The sequence below is a fragment of the Ogataea parapolymorpha genome, chromosome VI (assembly GCF_000187245.1).
Source record: "Ogataea parapolymorpha DL-1 chromosome VI, whole genome shotgun sequence".
NCBI classification, from domain to species: Eukaryota; Fungi; Ascomycota; class Pichiomycetes; order Pichiales; family Pichiaceae; genus Ogataea; species Ogataea parapolymorpha.
The window spans coordinates 1,387,704-1,401,101 of record NC_027861.1 but is presented as its reverse complement, the minus strand read 5'-3'; the positions used below and the strand labels follow the sequence as shown (position 1 = coordinate 1,401,101).

Here is a 13,398-nt window from a genome sequence, read left to right as displayed (position 1 = left end):
GTTTTAAAAAAATTAAATAATTATTTTTCGCTAAGTGGTAGCGTTGCGGATATTAATCAGGTGCTGGGAATTTTCAAGAAACTCCAGTTCTTGCTCAATGAAGTCGCAGTAGTCCAGCGACGTCACGCCGGCAACACGCAGATAGTTGAGATCGATGGCCTTGTCGCAGAAGTGTTTCTTGATGAACTGCCATTGGCGCAACTCATAGTCAAAGTCCAGCCCAGACTGGTCGCTGTACATGCGAACCCGTTTGCGCGCGCCACCGTTCGTCACAAACAGGAAGTCGTCCTTGCGCAGACTCACCGGGTCCAGTTTCGGGAAGTTCGAGTGCACAAACATCGGCCGGCTGTTCGTCTTGTTGAACCAGCCAGTGAACGTTCGGGCAGGGTCGTACACCACTTCTCCGGCCCACCAGTCGCGCAAGCGACCGACAAACGACGCTTGACGTCGCTCGTGCTCCTTTTCGCGAGCTGAAAACCAGTCTTTGTACGCTGCTACCAATTTGTAGTCCACCACCGGATCGTACTGAATCATGCCGACTCCCGTGTAGTGCTCCTCGGGCTGGAGTTGCCAGTAGCCAATCACATCAACAGCCTTGCGCACATGGTAGAAGGGCAGTCCAAAATGCTGCGCTGCGGCCACAAAGGTCTCCTTGTCGCCCTCGCCAGCCCCGCCCTGCGAGAACAACGGATAGTACTGCTGTGGTCCGTAGTAGTTGTAATATAGCGCCAACAGCAGCGCGCGGAGGTGCGTGCGCTTGTCCACGGCGATCTGGCCCGACTCGCTCGAGGGGTCAGGGAGTGCCCCAGCGCGGTCGTGCAACGGCACGCTCGAGAACGCGTGACCAGGGTCACGTGCATAGTATCTGTTTGGCGTCACATCGTCGATGTTGTTGCGCACCTGTTCGTTGCCGAGCTCGCGGTCGACGAGTTTGTAGTAGGTTGGATGTGTGACGCGGCGCCAGAAGTCGGGCCACGTGACCATCCCGTGCGACGTAAACGGCTCGGACACGAAAATCGCGTCCGGGTTGGCTACCGGCACGTTATCTGAGTCCAAAAACAGCACCTGTTCAAAAGAGGACACCAGCAGCGCCAGGCTTTTGTACTGGTAGCCTCTGATTGTGTATTTGTGTTTGCGAAACTCGGGCACGCGCTCTGTGAGCAGCACGCACTTGGCGTTGAGGTCGGGCAGCACTTTTTCGCAGAGCATTTCTTCGTACTCGGCTTCCGTGGGGAAGATTAGTTCGACGGGCAACTTCGAGCCCGTGGCGCGCAAGTTCTCAATCCCGAGCAGCGACAGCCACGAGAATTTTCCGCCGCCAATAAATACAATGCCTCTGCCCTCGTAGAGGCCGTCCGGATATGACGCGGGCAGGTCTCTGACCACATTCTTGTGTGATGCGGCCAAATCAGCCACCATTTCGGGCGGCACCTTGAGACAGTTCAGCAGGTACTCCTCGCTGAGCAGCGGGACGCCCACGGTGTCGTGCATGGCGACATTGACCGCCTTGTACGCGCCGTATTCGCGTTTTACCAGCACGTCAAGCGGCATGCCCGAGCCGGCAGCCATGCCCGGTGCGAGCTCGAACCCGGCCCTGGGCTTGTTGGCGAGAATTGTGGCCCAGATGTCCTTGAAATGTTTCTGGAACTGCGTGTTGCGCAGGATTTCTGTGTCTGTTTTGGCGACCCCCACGTAGCGCACCGGTTGCGGCCCTTGAGAGTTGCGCAGCTCACTCAGGCTCTGTTCGTACTCCAAAAGTCCGTCCAGACCCGCCTCGCCGGCCCGCAGCCCGGAAAAAGGCCGGCTCAAGCTGGAAGACTGGAGCTGTTGCTCGTAATAACTGAGTCCTCGGCGACTCCGGCGGGGCAGCAACGACCAGGCAACCAACGTCAGAACCATAGCCGCCACCGCCCTGAAAAACCCGCGCCGTCGCAGACGCCGAACAAAGGACCCCATAATCAGTTCTTTATTCTTCCGAATTTGTCAACTTTGTTTCCGCACCCGTGCACCCGCCTTGCCGCGGAAAATACGTTCGCGATATTTGAGATTTCCCTTATTCTTTGCTTATGGAAGTCCCTACACGTAGACGTCGGCATTCTTCTGTGGGCAAGATCAATCTCGGAGACAACTCGGTGCCGTCCCTGCGCACCATGCACTCTGACAAGGACGTCAAGACGACGGCCCAGCTGCATAAACAACAGCTGAACAAAGCCACAGACTCCAGCGACGATCTTGCCGTTCTAGACAAAATCTGGGTCTCTGTCAAGATCCTGAGCTACAGACACCCGTGGCTGCCGCCGCTGGTGTTTTTGGTCGCCACGCAGCTGGCCTACTGGTTTTCCAACAACTACACTCCGTCAAACCCTCTGCACATGTTTATGACCATGTCCTACGGGGTTCCGGGCACAAACCCGCCGCTGTATGAGAAGGGGTGGAAAGACTTTGCGTTTGTCGGGTACATGATGGTCTTTTTCACGTTCTACAGAGAGTTTCTCATGCAGATCGTACTGCGGCCGCTTGCGCTGCATTTTGGCATCCGTAGGGAGTCCAAGATCAGACGGTTTACGGAGCAGACGTACTCGATGTGCTACTACGGCGTGAGCGGCCCGCTGGGGCTGTACGTGATGAAACAGACGCCGATGTGGTACTTCAACACCCGGGCGTTCTACGAGAACTACCCGCATCTGGCCAATTTTTATCTGTTCAAGTTCTACTATCTGGCACAGGCGGCATTTTGGGCACAACAGAGCGTGGTTCTCATTTTGCAGCTCGAAAAGCCCCGCAAGGACTTCAAGGAGCTGGTGTTCCACCATGTCGTCACGATGCTACTAATTGGCCTGTCGTACAGGTTCAACTTCACCTGGATGGGAATTGCCGTGTACATCACGATGGACATTTCCGACTTCTTCCTGGCCACGTCCAAGACACTCAACTACCTGGACTCAGTGCTCGTGGGCCCGTTTTTCTTCCTGTTTGTGGGCGTCTGGGTCTACCTTAGACACTGGCTCAACTTTCGGATTCTGTGGTCGGTGCTCACCGAATTCCGCACCGTCGGGCCGTTCACTCTCAACTTCGCCACGCAGCAGTACAAGTGCTGGATCTCGCAGCCGATCGTGTTTGTGCTGATCTTTGCGCTGCAGCTCGTCAATCTGTACTGGCTGATTCTCATCCTGAGAATCATGTACCGGTACGTGTTTCTGAACGTAGCAGAGGACGAGCGGTCCGAGTCCGAGTCCGAGTCCGACGACAAGAAGGACAACTAGCTACATCATATTCACAAAGGCCTTCCTATATACATGGCACTCAGGCCTCAAAGCTAATCTGCGACATGGGCTGCGCAGCGCTGGCACCGTGCTTTTCCTTGTACCTGCGCACGCGGTCGAGTCTCGTGCGGTAGCCGCGCTCCGCAGCCTTTGCCAACACCCCACATATCAAGTTTGTAGCCCTAATAGAGTCGTCGTTGGCCGGAATTGCGTATGTGACCAGCGCCGGGTCGCAGTCGGTGTCCACGATGCCGACGCTTGGAATCCGCGACTGCGCGGCCTCGCCCAGCGCCGTCCGGCTGTCCCGCGCGCTCAGCGTCACCACCAGGTCCGGCTTCAGCACGCAGCGCGACTCGAAGTCCGTCAGGCCTCTGCCCGACCGAAGGTCCGCCATGTCCACCTCCACGCGCGGTTTAGCGTTCTGCAGACTGTTGGTGATCGTGCCCGGCACCCATTTGCTGGCAACGTACACCCCGTTGCACCGCTGCGCCGCCGCCCGCACAGACCGCAGCTGGCCCTCTCTCAGCCCGAGAAATAGCACCGTGCCTCCGTTTTCAACCACACCTTCCACCACCTTGGCCGCCCGTCTCAGATGGGTCACCGTCTGCTCCAGATCGATGATGTGCAGGTCGTTGTAGACCCCATAGATGTATGGCTGTGTCGAGTGCTTCCAGAGTTTCGTGAAATGGCCCAAGTGGGCGCCCGCGGCCAGCAGTTTCTGGACGGTGACCTGGTTGGCCGACGGCGGGTTGGTGATCAGCTCGTGCGGCCGGTAGACGCCCTTAATTTCTGCGCCCAGCTCCCCCAGCACCTTGTCGTGGTACTTCTTGCGCACCACGAGCTCTGGCTCCGAGTACGGGTCGCGCTGCGGTGTGGGCACGAGGTTCGGATACTCGGCGATCATTGACCGCGACGACGCAAACTCGTCATGCTGTGTGCGCCCCAGAAACGCCTTGAACAGCTCTCTGAACTTGCGCACTGCCAGCTCGTCTCTGTTGAGCGTCGGCAACGGCGTCGAGTTGAGCAGCTCTTCGAACTCTGCTCTAGACATGTGCTTGAGGTCCTTGATGACATTCGGGCCAAGCTGGTCGGCGGCGTTCTCGCCAGCTTCAACGGCGACCGCGCTCTTGACGGCCGTGTTGCGTCTTGCCACTGTGGTGGTCAGAAGACGCCGGAAGTGCACACTCATGTTGGTGAAAATTTTGAAGAAAAAGCATCCATACACGGAAAAAATAAATATTGAAAATTGGCTAAGATGCTAGTGCGCTACACGAGAGTCGCACGGATGCTGGCGCGCGGACTTGCAACCAAGCCGGAGATCACCGCCGAGTCCGACTTTGCATTTCGCAAGTCGCACATCGCAGGTCTCCCCACTGCCGAGCAGGACGCTCGGTTCTACCCCGTCTACGGGGACCTGGTTGCTGGTGACGGGGCCGTGGAACGTGTGGCCAGCTTCGTGAGCCGGTTCCGCCCCGTGTTCGACGCCCGGCCGGAGCTGCGTGTCATTGACGACGCCAAGTTCATTTTGAACGGCAAGATCGCCAGCATTCGCCGCGCTGGAAAGGGCAGCATGTTTCTCGATCTGGTCCAGGACGGCCAGAAAGTGCAGGTGGTGGCGAACCACAAGATGATGGGGCTCACCAACGGCGAGTTTGCCGACTGGCACGGCCAGTTCAAGCCAGGCGACTACGTCTCGTGCACGGGCCATCCAGGAACCACCAACACGGGCGAGCTGTCGCTGAAAGCGAGCGAGCGGCTGCGGCTCGCGGCGCCGGCGCTGCATCCGGTCCCGCCCGCTTTCAGGGACCCGGGCAAGGTGTATAGCAACCGCGTGATCGACTACCTCGCGAACGGGCGGTCGCGCGAGGTGATGGTGGCGCGCGCACGGCTGGTATCGACGCTGCGGCGATTTTTGGAAGACCACGGGTTCATGGAGTTTGCGACGCCGATCCTGGGCTCGGGCAACTCCGGCGCCAACGCCACGCCGTTCACCACGACTAGCGTCCACGTCAAAAACAATAGAGACGAGCCGGTGCAGCTCAGCATGCGGGTGGCTCCCGAGCTCTGGCTGAAAAAACTGGTCATTTCTGGCTTCGACAAAGTATACGAGATCGGCCCGGTGTTTCGTAATGAGGGCGTCGACGCGACACATAACCCAGAGTTCACCTCGTGCGAGTTTTACGCAACGTTCACGAGTCTGGCACAAACAATGGAGTTTACCGAAAAGCTGTTCCAGAGACTGATAGCCGAGCTGAGCACGCTCGCAATTTGCCGAGAACGGTGCAGCTGGCTGCAGCAGAGCCTGTCACGTAACGGCGGCGAGTTTAAAAAAATTGATTGCCTGCAGCAGCTGCCTCTCGAAACCGGCAGACCGTTACCAGACTTCACCAGCGAGGCGTTGGTGCAGTATTTCCAGGAGCTGGGGGTGCCATTGCCAAAGGTGAGGTCGCCCCAGAAACTGCTGGACGAACTCATCTCGGTGTATTTAGAGCCGCTGTGCAGAAAGGAACCAACGTTCCTTTACAACCTGCCAGAGGTGCTGTCTCCACTAGCGAAATCTGCAACCAGAAATAATTTTAGTGTCTCCAACAGATTCGAGCTGTACATCGATGGCACAGAAATCATCAACGCGTACGAGGAGGAAAATAACCCGTTCAAACAGGCGGCCAAGTTTGCACAGCAGCTCAGCGCACGCACCCAACACAACGACACAGACGCCATTCTGCCGGACTCGGCATACGTGGAGGCCATGGAGTGGGGGCTACCACCGACAACGGGGTGGGGGATGGGGATCGAGCGCGCAGTGATGTTCTTCACCGGGTGCGAGCGTATCGACCAGGTGCTGCCCTTTGGCAAGCTCCCAGATGTCTTGAAGCAGTAATTGGCGGTGCGCGGTAAACGCCTGCACGCGGCGTCTGCCGTAGGCTGACGTAAGCACTCACAAGATAGCAGTGTTCCGCCTCGCACCGGCGCACGGCAACAGGCTGCTCGGGGAATCCCGAAAAGGCAGGTTAACGAAAAACACAATAGCGGGCCGCAGAGCCAGCATAGATTAGCTGCAGCACACGCCAATCACGGCCCTCCGCGCACAATAAGCCCGGCCATTTCAAAAAAATCGAATCCTGTCTACTAGCAATTTTTTCACCCACTTTTGCGATAATGCGCACGCGTGCAGGCTGTTATCAGCATCGAGTGCACCCTTGGAACTATGTATATATTAACTAGAATCAGCTCTCGTTTTGATCCAAGCATGTCTGTGTCTCGAGTTGCCCGTCGCATTGTGCACAAGTTCTCCACCAAGGAAGGACTACTTGGAGATTACGATTATGCCTATCTGTTCACCCCACGTTTGCCATTTATGAAGGGCTCCGAGAAAGTCCAGCCTTTCTTTGGTCTTGACGACGAGATCCCCGTCGTGCTGGGCTTTTTGCTCGGCCTCCAGCACGCCCTGTCGATGCTGGCCGGTGTCGCCTCACCGCCAATCATCATTGGCGCTCTCGCCAACCTGAGTGCTGATCACCAGCAATATCTGGTGTCGTGCTCGCTCATCATTTCTGGTCTGCTGTCTGCGATCCAGATCACCCGTTTCAAGATCCCGTACACTCCCTACTACATTGGCACCGGGCTGGTGTCCGTTGTGGGCACGTCGTTCGCCACCATTAGCATTGTCAGCAAAGCTTTTCCAATCATGTATAGCGCGGGCGTTTGTCCCGTGGACAGCGACGGCACGCAGTTGCCATGTCCTGACGGATACGGTGCCATTCTCGGCACGGCGGCCGTGTGCGGTTTGCTTGAAGTGCTGCTCTCGTTCCTGCCTCCAGCGTTGCTGCAGCGCATTTTCCCCGCCATCGTGACGGGGCCTGTGGTGCTGCTCATTGGTGTGTCGCTGATCCAGTCCGGATTTGAGGACTTTGTGGGTGGCTCTGGCTGCATGGACGCCACCAACAGCTGTGCCAAGGGCTACAACTGGGGGTCTGCGCAGTTCCTCGGGCTCGGGTTCCTGGTGTATCTGACGATCATCCTGTGCGAGAAGTGGGGGTCCCCCATCATGAAGTCCTGCGCCGTGATTGTCGGTCTGCTGGTTGGATGCATAGTCGCCGCCGCTTGCGGCTACTTTTCGCACGACTCGATCGACGCCGCCCCGGCAGTCACCTTCATGTGGGTGCACACGTTTAAACTGTCCGTGTACGGCCCTGCCGTGCTGCCCTTCCTTGCGTGCTACATCGTGCTCATGATGGAGGCCATCGGCGACATCACCGCCACGTGCGACGTGTCCCGCACCGACATCGAGGGCCCTTACTACGAATCACGCATCCAGGGAGGTGTGCTGGCCGACGGAGTCAACGGCATCATCGCCGCGCTCATGACCATGACGCCGATGTCGACCTTTGCGCAGAACAACGGTGTTATCTCCATCACCAAGTGCGCCTCCAGAACCGTTGGGTACTGGTGCTGCTTTTTCCTCGTTGTGATGGGCGTTTTCTCGAAATTCGCCGCCGCGCTCGTCGCCATTCCTAAAGCCGTTCTCGGCGGCATGACCACGTTCCTGTTCACGTCCGTGGCCGTCTCCGGCCTCAAGATCATCGCCACCACGCCCTTCACCAGAAGAGACCGCTTTGTGCTCACGTGCTCGCTCATGTTCGGCTTCGGCGCCACGCTGCTCGCCGACTGGTTCAACAACGTCTTCACGTACGACGGCGACAATACCTCGCTCTCCGGCTTCTTCGACGCCATTGTTCTCGTCATGGAGACCGGTTTCGCCGTCACCGGCTTCATCGGCGTCATCCTCAACCTCTTTTTGCCGCAGGAGCCAGACAACCTCGATGCCGCGTCCGAGCTCATCGAGGAGCACGTGATCGAAAACGACTACGGCCGTGTCGAGGAAGGCTCGTCCCAGGAGAAGAAGGCAGTTAAATAGATATAATACTCTCGTTACTTCGTATGCACTAGCCTTCTGTGGCTCTTTTTTACGTTGCTCCGGTGCCGTCTGCTCTTCAGATGAATCGCGTACTGCTCCCCGACAAAAAGCGTCGGTCGTCCCGTTTCGTCCACACACGTCTCGCAGTAGTGGTGCTGCCACTTTGTCTCGTCGTTCCCGGCCTCCCCAGGTATCGCCAGCACGCCTTCCAGCGTCTCTGGCACCGTCAGTGCCCGAACAGGCGGGGAGCCGGCCAAAAAACGGCGGCAAACGTCCACCCCGCGCTGTGCCACGTCCTGCTCCCAATTTCCCAATTCTGTTGCGTCCAGCACCACCACCTGGCCGCCGTTCGGCCAGCCAAACTGCCCCTCGCGCGCCAGCTCGCGCGTCAACGTCCTGGAGATCCATTTCACCTGCCGTCGCGCATACCGCCGCGTGTTGCGCTTCATGTCCTCTATGCAACCAGCCAGCCGTTCAGGGCCTTCTTCCAGGTACGGCAGGAATTCCTTGTACCCAATGACCTGCCAGACACCGCGGTCAAGGTCCATCTTGGGCTCCATCTGTGCACGGAACGCGTGCATCGCGCGGATCTCGTCCAGCGCGCCCTGTTGCAACATCTTGTCCACGCGAGAATCAAGCCGCTCGTCCAACACGTCCTGCCGCGCGTACAGCCAGAAAAACAGCATCTGGTAGCGCAACGCCGATGTTTCCTGCTGCTGCTGCGATCTGTATAGATCAGACGTGCGCTGCTTGGTGGAAAAGTAGATTTCGAGCGCGCGACGCACGCGGCGATGGTCGTTCGGATGAAACTTCTGCGCCACGACAGGGTCTTTCTGTTGCAGTGTGCGAAATACTTCGTCAGGCGGGCCGTCTAAAACCGCGCGCTCAGCGTCGGTCAGCTGCTCGCTCGTGGCGGTATCTAAGGTCTTGTTCAAAAAAAGCAGGCTCTGAAGATAATAGTGCGTGCCACCGACCAAAATGGCGGTTTTTCCGCGCCTGTGAATATCTGCTATTGCTGCCATGGCCTCATGTTTAAATCTATGAATGTAGTACTCCGTATCCCAGGGCGTGTGGTCCATCACATGGTGCGGCACACCTTTTCGCTCGGCCATGGGGTGTTTGTTGGTGATCTGGTCGAGGCCGCGGTACATTTGCATAGAGTCGGCATTCACAATCTCGCCGTCGACTGCGCGCGCAAGTTCAACGGCAAACTGCGACTTCCCCACGCCGGTGGTGCCAATGACTGATATGACTTTGCAACTCATCCGGAGCATATATTTTTTTTTATTTTTTATTTTTTATGTAATCGGTACGACAAATTTTTTTTTATTTCGACATGTTGAAAAGTACGGCACAGGGTAGCGGATTGTTCCGTTTCTTCACCACCTCGCGTGTTTTGGCAGCGCCTAAGGTCAAGAGAACGCCCGAACAGCTGCGTGCGCTGCAGAAACGGGCCGAGAAAAGAGAGGCCGCCGTGGCCAGAAACGCCAGACGGCCCGCCGTCGAAAACCCTCTGTACATGCCTGTTCCCACGGCGTTGCGGTACCTGCGGGCAGCAGAAGTCGGCCGCCCCACCAACGAGGCCGTGATAACCCTCCAGGCGCGGGTCGTCTCCAAAAAGGGCGTGGCGCCCCTGCAAGGCAGCATCAAGTTCGCACGGCCGCTCACAGACACGCAAATCCTTGTCTTCGCGTCCGACGAGACAATGCAGCAGACTGCTCTTGCGGCAGGCGCGAGATTGGCCGGCGGCAAAGAGCTTGTCGACAAGATCGCGGCCGGCGAAATCGACCTCTCCGTCTTCGACAGAGCCGTCGCTACCCCGGATATGGTTTCTGCGCTGCGGCCCGTGGCCAGAAACCTGGGGCCCAAGGGACTTATGCCGGCGCCCAAGCGTGGCACTGTGGTGGACGATGTGGCGAAATACATCGAGGACAACATCTCTCTGCAACCGTTCAGACAGAGAAACGACCACATTGCGCTGACGATTGGCAGATGCGACTTTTCCGACGAGGACCTCCTGAAAAACGTGATTGCGGTGTCGGAGGCCGTCAAGGCGGCAGTTGCGGCAGCGCAGAGCAAGTCACCTACGATTCTGGGCCAGACGGTGCTCTCCACCACCCACGGTCCAGGCATCGTGATAGACTTCTAGCATGTATATATCTAACTGCGTCGATCGGCTAGACGCACTAAATATAAAAAAAAATGTCTATATTTATTTTGCCATGTCTTTTGTTTCTGGAGATAACGTCGCAATTAGACGTCGGATCTTCAATTCGATCCTGCTGCTCTGTGCTTTTGTCGGGCTGCCTCTGTGGTATGCCACCACGTCCGTGCACCGCGCGGAGCTCCCTACTGCCCAGATATACAGCATGTCGTCGCAGCTGTCGTCGTTCGTCAGTTACGAGATCCCCGTGTACGTGGAGGTTGCCGCAACAGCCTCTGGTGTGGTTGCCGAAGCACAGCAGCATTTGGACGCTTTGTTGAAGTCCTACGATCTGCCAATTTCGTGGCACGTCGTCCTCAGACCGGGTCCTGGAGGAGCCAGCGACTACAAGGTGGAGCTTGTGATGGATGAGGAGGCGGATAAGGTCTACGTTTCCCCGTTTGAGGACCGCAAAATCAAGCTGTACACGTCGCCGACGGTGATCAGTAACAACAAAATTGCAGACCTAATTGCGCGCACCTTGGTACAGGACGTGTTTGCAGACGAGATCCAGATGTTCGCGCGCTACGACCAGCCGGCATCGGCAATAAAAATGCCGTACTCGCCCAAATACCACGTCACTTTGTCGCTGTTACAGGGCGGTAACGATCCCATCGCCTGGGACATCGAACAGGCCGCTCCGCTGTTCGAGAACTATCTGCAGAGTCTGTCGCCGTACGCGAACTTCACGCTTGATTCGCAGGTCCAGCATTACGAGAAACTGTCTGACAACATAGCATTGCGGTACGACGACGACCAGAAGGCGTTTCTGCTCAAAGAGGCCGACACGTCCACATTTATCGACTACTCCGAATGGGGCCTCGACCAGAACACACAGTCGGTGCCGGTGATCAATTTTGTGGCATACGTTCCTGCGGCGGCCGTGCGGCCTATTCTCATTGAAAACTCGGTGTCAAATTCGTTCATCGTGCCTCAATGGGGAGGCGCAGCAATACTCAACACCGATAAGCAGGTGCTCGAGTACGACGACCTGCTGCCGGTGATGGAGATCTTTGCCTCGCAGCTGTTCCAGCTGGTGGGCGCGCCGTCCAAGCCGAAGTCGCCAACAATCAGAACCGACATCCTCACCAGAGTCCAGTCGTTGCAGAACATGCACAAATCGATCGACAACCTCATCTCTCTGTGCAAGCTGTGTCAGCAATTACCTAATATTAGTGTTCCTGACAGCACGCGTGAACAAGTGGAACAGGCCATAGAGAGAATAATGGAAGCTGCAGCCGCAGCCAAAAACGGCAATTGGGGCTTTGCCAACTCTCTGGCAGCCAAGGCTTATGTGCTGTCGGACAAGGCATTCTTCCAAAAAGATATGGTACAGCAGATGTATTTCCCTGAGGAGCACAAGATGGCTGTGTATACCCCGTTGCTTGGACCCTTTGCCACGATAATGTTGCTGGGCCTAATTCGGCTGGTTAACGAGGAACGTGGGAGTGCGAAACCCAAAGAAGCATAAAATAGTCGTTGCGCTGATTGTCCACGTTTTCTTTCAAGCCGCAGGTCCGCGTAATAGAAAAAAAAAAACCTGTCCCAGGCGGGCCTAAGCGAAACAAATTGTATAAATTTTCCAGCTTGCCAGTGTATTTGATCTCCAAATGTTATTATCGACCGTCCGCCAGCGGGCGCGTCTGAACTCTACGTACATTCTACGGGCGGCTGTTACTCTTCTTCTTTTGGTTGGGGTGGCGAATGTTTTTTGGATCAAGAATTCTTCCGGTCCCAGACCACAAGAAGTTCATAAGGCGATCGACACAGAAAACACAAAACACGAAAACGCCACGATTCTGAGTCTGTGCCGGAACGAGGATCTGAACGGGATCATCACGTCGATCCAAAATCTGGAGGACCGTTTCAACCGCAATCACAAGTATGACTGGGTGTTCCTCAACAATGTCCCTTTTTCGGAGGAATTCAAGACAAAGGTTTCCAGCATGGTGTCTGGCGAGGCCAAATTTGGTCTGATTCCTGAGGAGCACTGGTCCTACCCTTCGTTTATAGATCAGGAAAAGGCCAAGCAGGAGCGCGAGCGGCTGGCCAGCATGGGAATTATTTACGCCGATTCCGAGAGTTATAGACATATGTGCCGGTTCAACTCGGGCTTTTTCTACAAACACCCGCTATTGCAGCAGTACAAATACTACTGGCGTGTGGAGCCAGATGTGGATTTCTACTGCGACATCGACTACGACCCGTTCAGGCTGATGCGCGAACAGCAGAAAATATACGGCTTCACCATCTCGATCTACGAGTTCGGAGCCACGATAGCCTCGCTGTGGGACACGGTGAGGGCTTTTCTGAGCATAAATCCGGAGGCACAGCACTCCAACTCGCTCGTGGACTTCATCTCGGACGATAATGGCGTCTCGTACAACTTGTGTCACTTCTGGTCGAATTTCGAGATCGCAGACATGGATTTCTGGCGATCGAAGTTGTATGAGGATTTTTTCAACTATCTGGACGCTTCGGGAGGCTTTTTCTACGAGCGGTGGGGAGACGCGCCTGTGCACTCGATCGCCGTGTCGCTGTTTCTGGACCGCGACAAGATCCACTTCTTCGACGACATAGGGTACAACCACGGAGTGTACTCGATGTGTCCGCTGGACGACAACGTTTGGATCAACAACAGATGCAGCTGCAACAAGGATTCGGACTTCACGTTCCGCGGCTATTCGTGCGGCCAGCGGTACTACAAGGTCACCAATCGCGCGCTGCCTCCGAACTGGAAAGAGTATGCGGATCTATAGTTTTTTTTAGCAATCGCCAAGAACCGAGCACAAAGCCGCACACTGATTCTCCGTCGTAGCAGAACGTCCATTTTTTTTGCACTCCTCGACAGGCCGCACGTGCGCCAGGAACAGAACCTTCTAAGCCCGCGTCCCTGGCGCACTCACCGGTCTAAGGCGATCTGTCGCCCCAGGCCAAGCCTTGCAGGATTGTTTTCCTTCGGCAAGAAATTTCGCCCGTACACGATATTTACTGCGTTCACAAGCCACTTTAGT

General features: G+C 56.4%; 9 protein-coding genes across 9 annotated transcripts; 6 read left to right on the top strand and 3 right to left on the bottom strand.

The window, feature by feature from the left end:
* Positions 1-30: 30 nt before the first annotated feature.
* HPODL_01927 (Alpha-1,2-mannosyltransferase, responsible for addition of the first alpha-1,2-linked mannose) lies at positions 31-1,899 on the bottom strand (the record flags this gene model as incomplete). Its single annotated transcript, XM_014078458.1, has 1 exon — positions 31-1,899. One exon carries the CDS (start codon positions 1,897-1,899, stop codon positions 31-33), a length of 1,869 nt encoding a protein of 622 aa, XP_013933933.1.
* A 167-nt stretch (positions 1,900-2,066) lies between these two features.
* HPODL_01926 (Sphingosine N-acyltransferase LAC1) lies at positions 2,067-3,263 on the top strand (the record flags this gene model as incomplete). Its single annotated transcript, XM_014078457.1, has 1 exon — positions 2,067-3,263. The coding sequence occupies one exon, from the start codon at positions 2,067-2,069 to the stop codon at positions 3,261-3,263; it is 1,197 nt and encodes a 398-aa protein (XP_013933932.1).
* A 40-nt stretch (positions 3,264-3,303) lies between these two features.
* On the bottom strand, positions 3,304-4,452 carry HPODL_01925 (37S ribosomal protein MRP4, mitochondrial; the record flags this gene model as incomplete). The annotated part of the gene is made up of 1 exon (XM_014078456.1): positions 3,304-4,452. The coding sequence occupies one exon, from the start codon at positions 4,450-4,452 to the stop codon at positions 3,304-3,306; it is 1,149 nt and encodes a 382-aa protein (XP_013933931.1).
* A 66-nt stretch (positions 4,453-4,518) lies between these two features.
* Positions 4,519-6,144, top strand: HPODL_01924 (Mitochondrial lysine-tRNA synthetase; the record flags this gene model as incomplete). The annotated part of the gene is made up of 1 exon (XM_014078455.1): positions 4,519-6,144. One exon carries the CDS (start codon positions 4,519-4,521, stop codon positions 6,142-6,144), a length of 1,626 nt encoding a protein of 541 aa, XP_013933930.1.
* A 369-nt stretch (positions 6,145-6,513) lies between these two features.
* Positions 6,514-8,181, top strand: HPODL_01923 (Uric acid-xanthine permease; the record flags this gene model as incomplete). Its single annotated transcript, XM_014078454.1, has 1 exon — positions 6,514-8,181. One exon carries the CDS (start codon positions 6,514-6,516, stop codon positions 8,179-8,181), a length of 1,668 nt encoding a protein of 555 aa, XP_013933929.1.
* A 14-nt stretch (positions 8,182-8,195) lies between these two features.
* HPODL_01922 (Delta 2-isopentenyl pyrophosphate:tRNA isopentenyl transferase) lies at positions 8,196-9,455 on the bottom strand (the record flags this gene model as incomplete). The annotated part of the gene is made up of 1 exon (XM_014078453.1): positions 8,196-9,455. The coding sequence occupies one exon, from the start codon at positions 9,453-9,455 to the stop codon at positions 8,196-8,198; it is 1,260 nt and encodes a 419-aa protein (XP_013933928.1).
* A 62-nt stretch (positions 9,456-9,517) lies between these two features.
* On the top strand, positions 9,518-10,330 carry HPODL_01921 (mitochondrial 54S ribosomal protein MRPL1; the record flags this gene model as incomplete). The annotated part of the gene is made up of 1 exon (XM_014078452.1): positions 9,518-10,330. One exon carries the CDS (start codon positions 9,518-9,520, stop codon positions 10,328-10,330), a length of 813 nt encoding a protein of 270 aa, XP_013933927.1.
* A 73-nt stretch (positions 10,331-10,403) lies between these two features.
* On the top strand, positions 10,404-11,855 carry HPODL_01920 (putative membrane protein; the record flags this gene model as incomplete). The annotated part of the gene is made up of 1 exon (XM_014078451.1): positions 10,404-11,855. One exon carries the CDS (start codon positions 10,404-10,406, stop codon positions 11,853-11,855), a length of 1,452 nt encoding a protein of 483 aa, XP_013933926.1.
* A 139-nt stretch (positions 11,856-11,994) lies between these two features.
* Positions 11,995-13,143, top strand: HPODL_01919 (Glycolipid 2-alpha-mannosyltransferase 2; the record flags this gene model as incomplete). The annotated part of the gene is made up of 1 exon (XM_014078450.1): positions 11,995-13,143. The coding sequence occupies one exon, from the start codon at positions 11,995-11,997 to the stop codon at positions 13,141-13,143; it is 1,149 nt and encodes a 382-aa protein (XP_013933925.1).
* Positions 13,144-13,398: the final 255 nt, after the last annotated feature.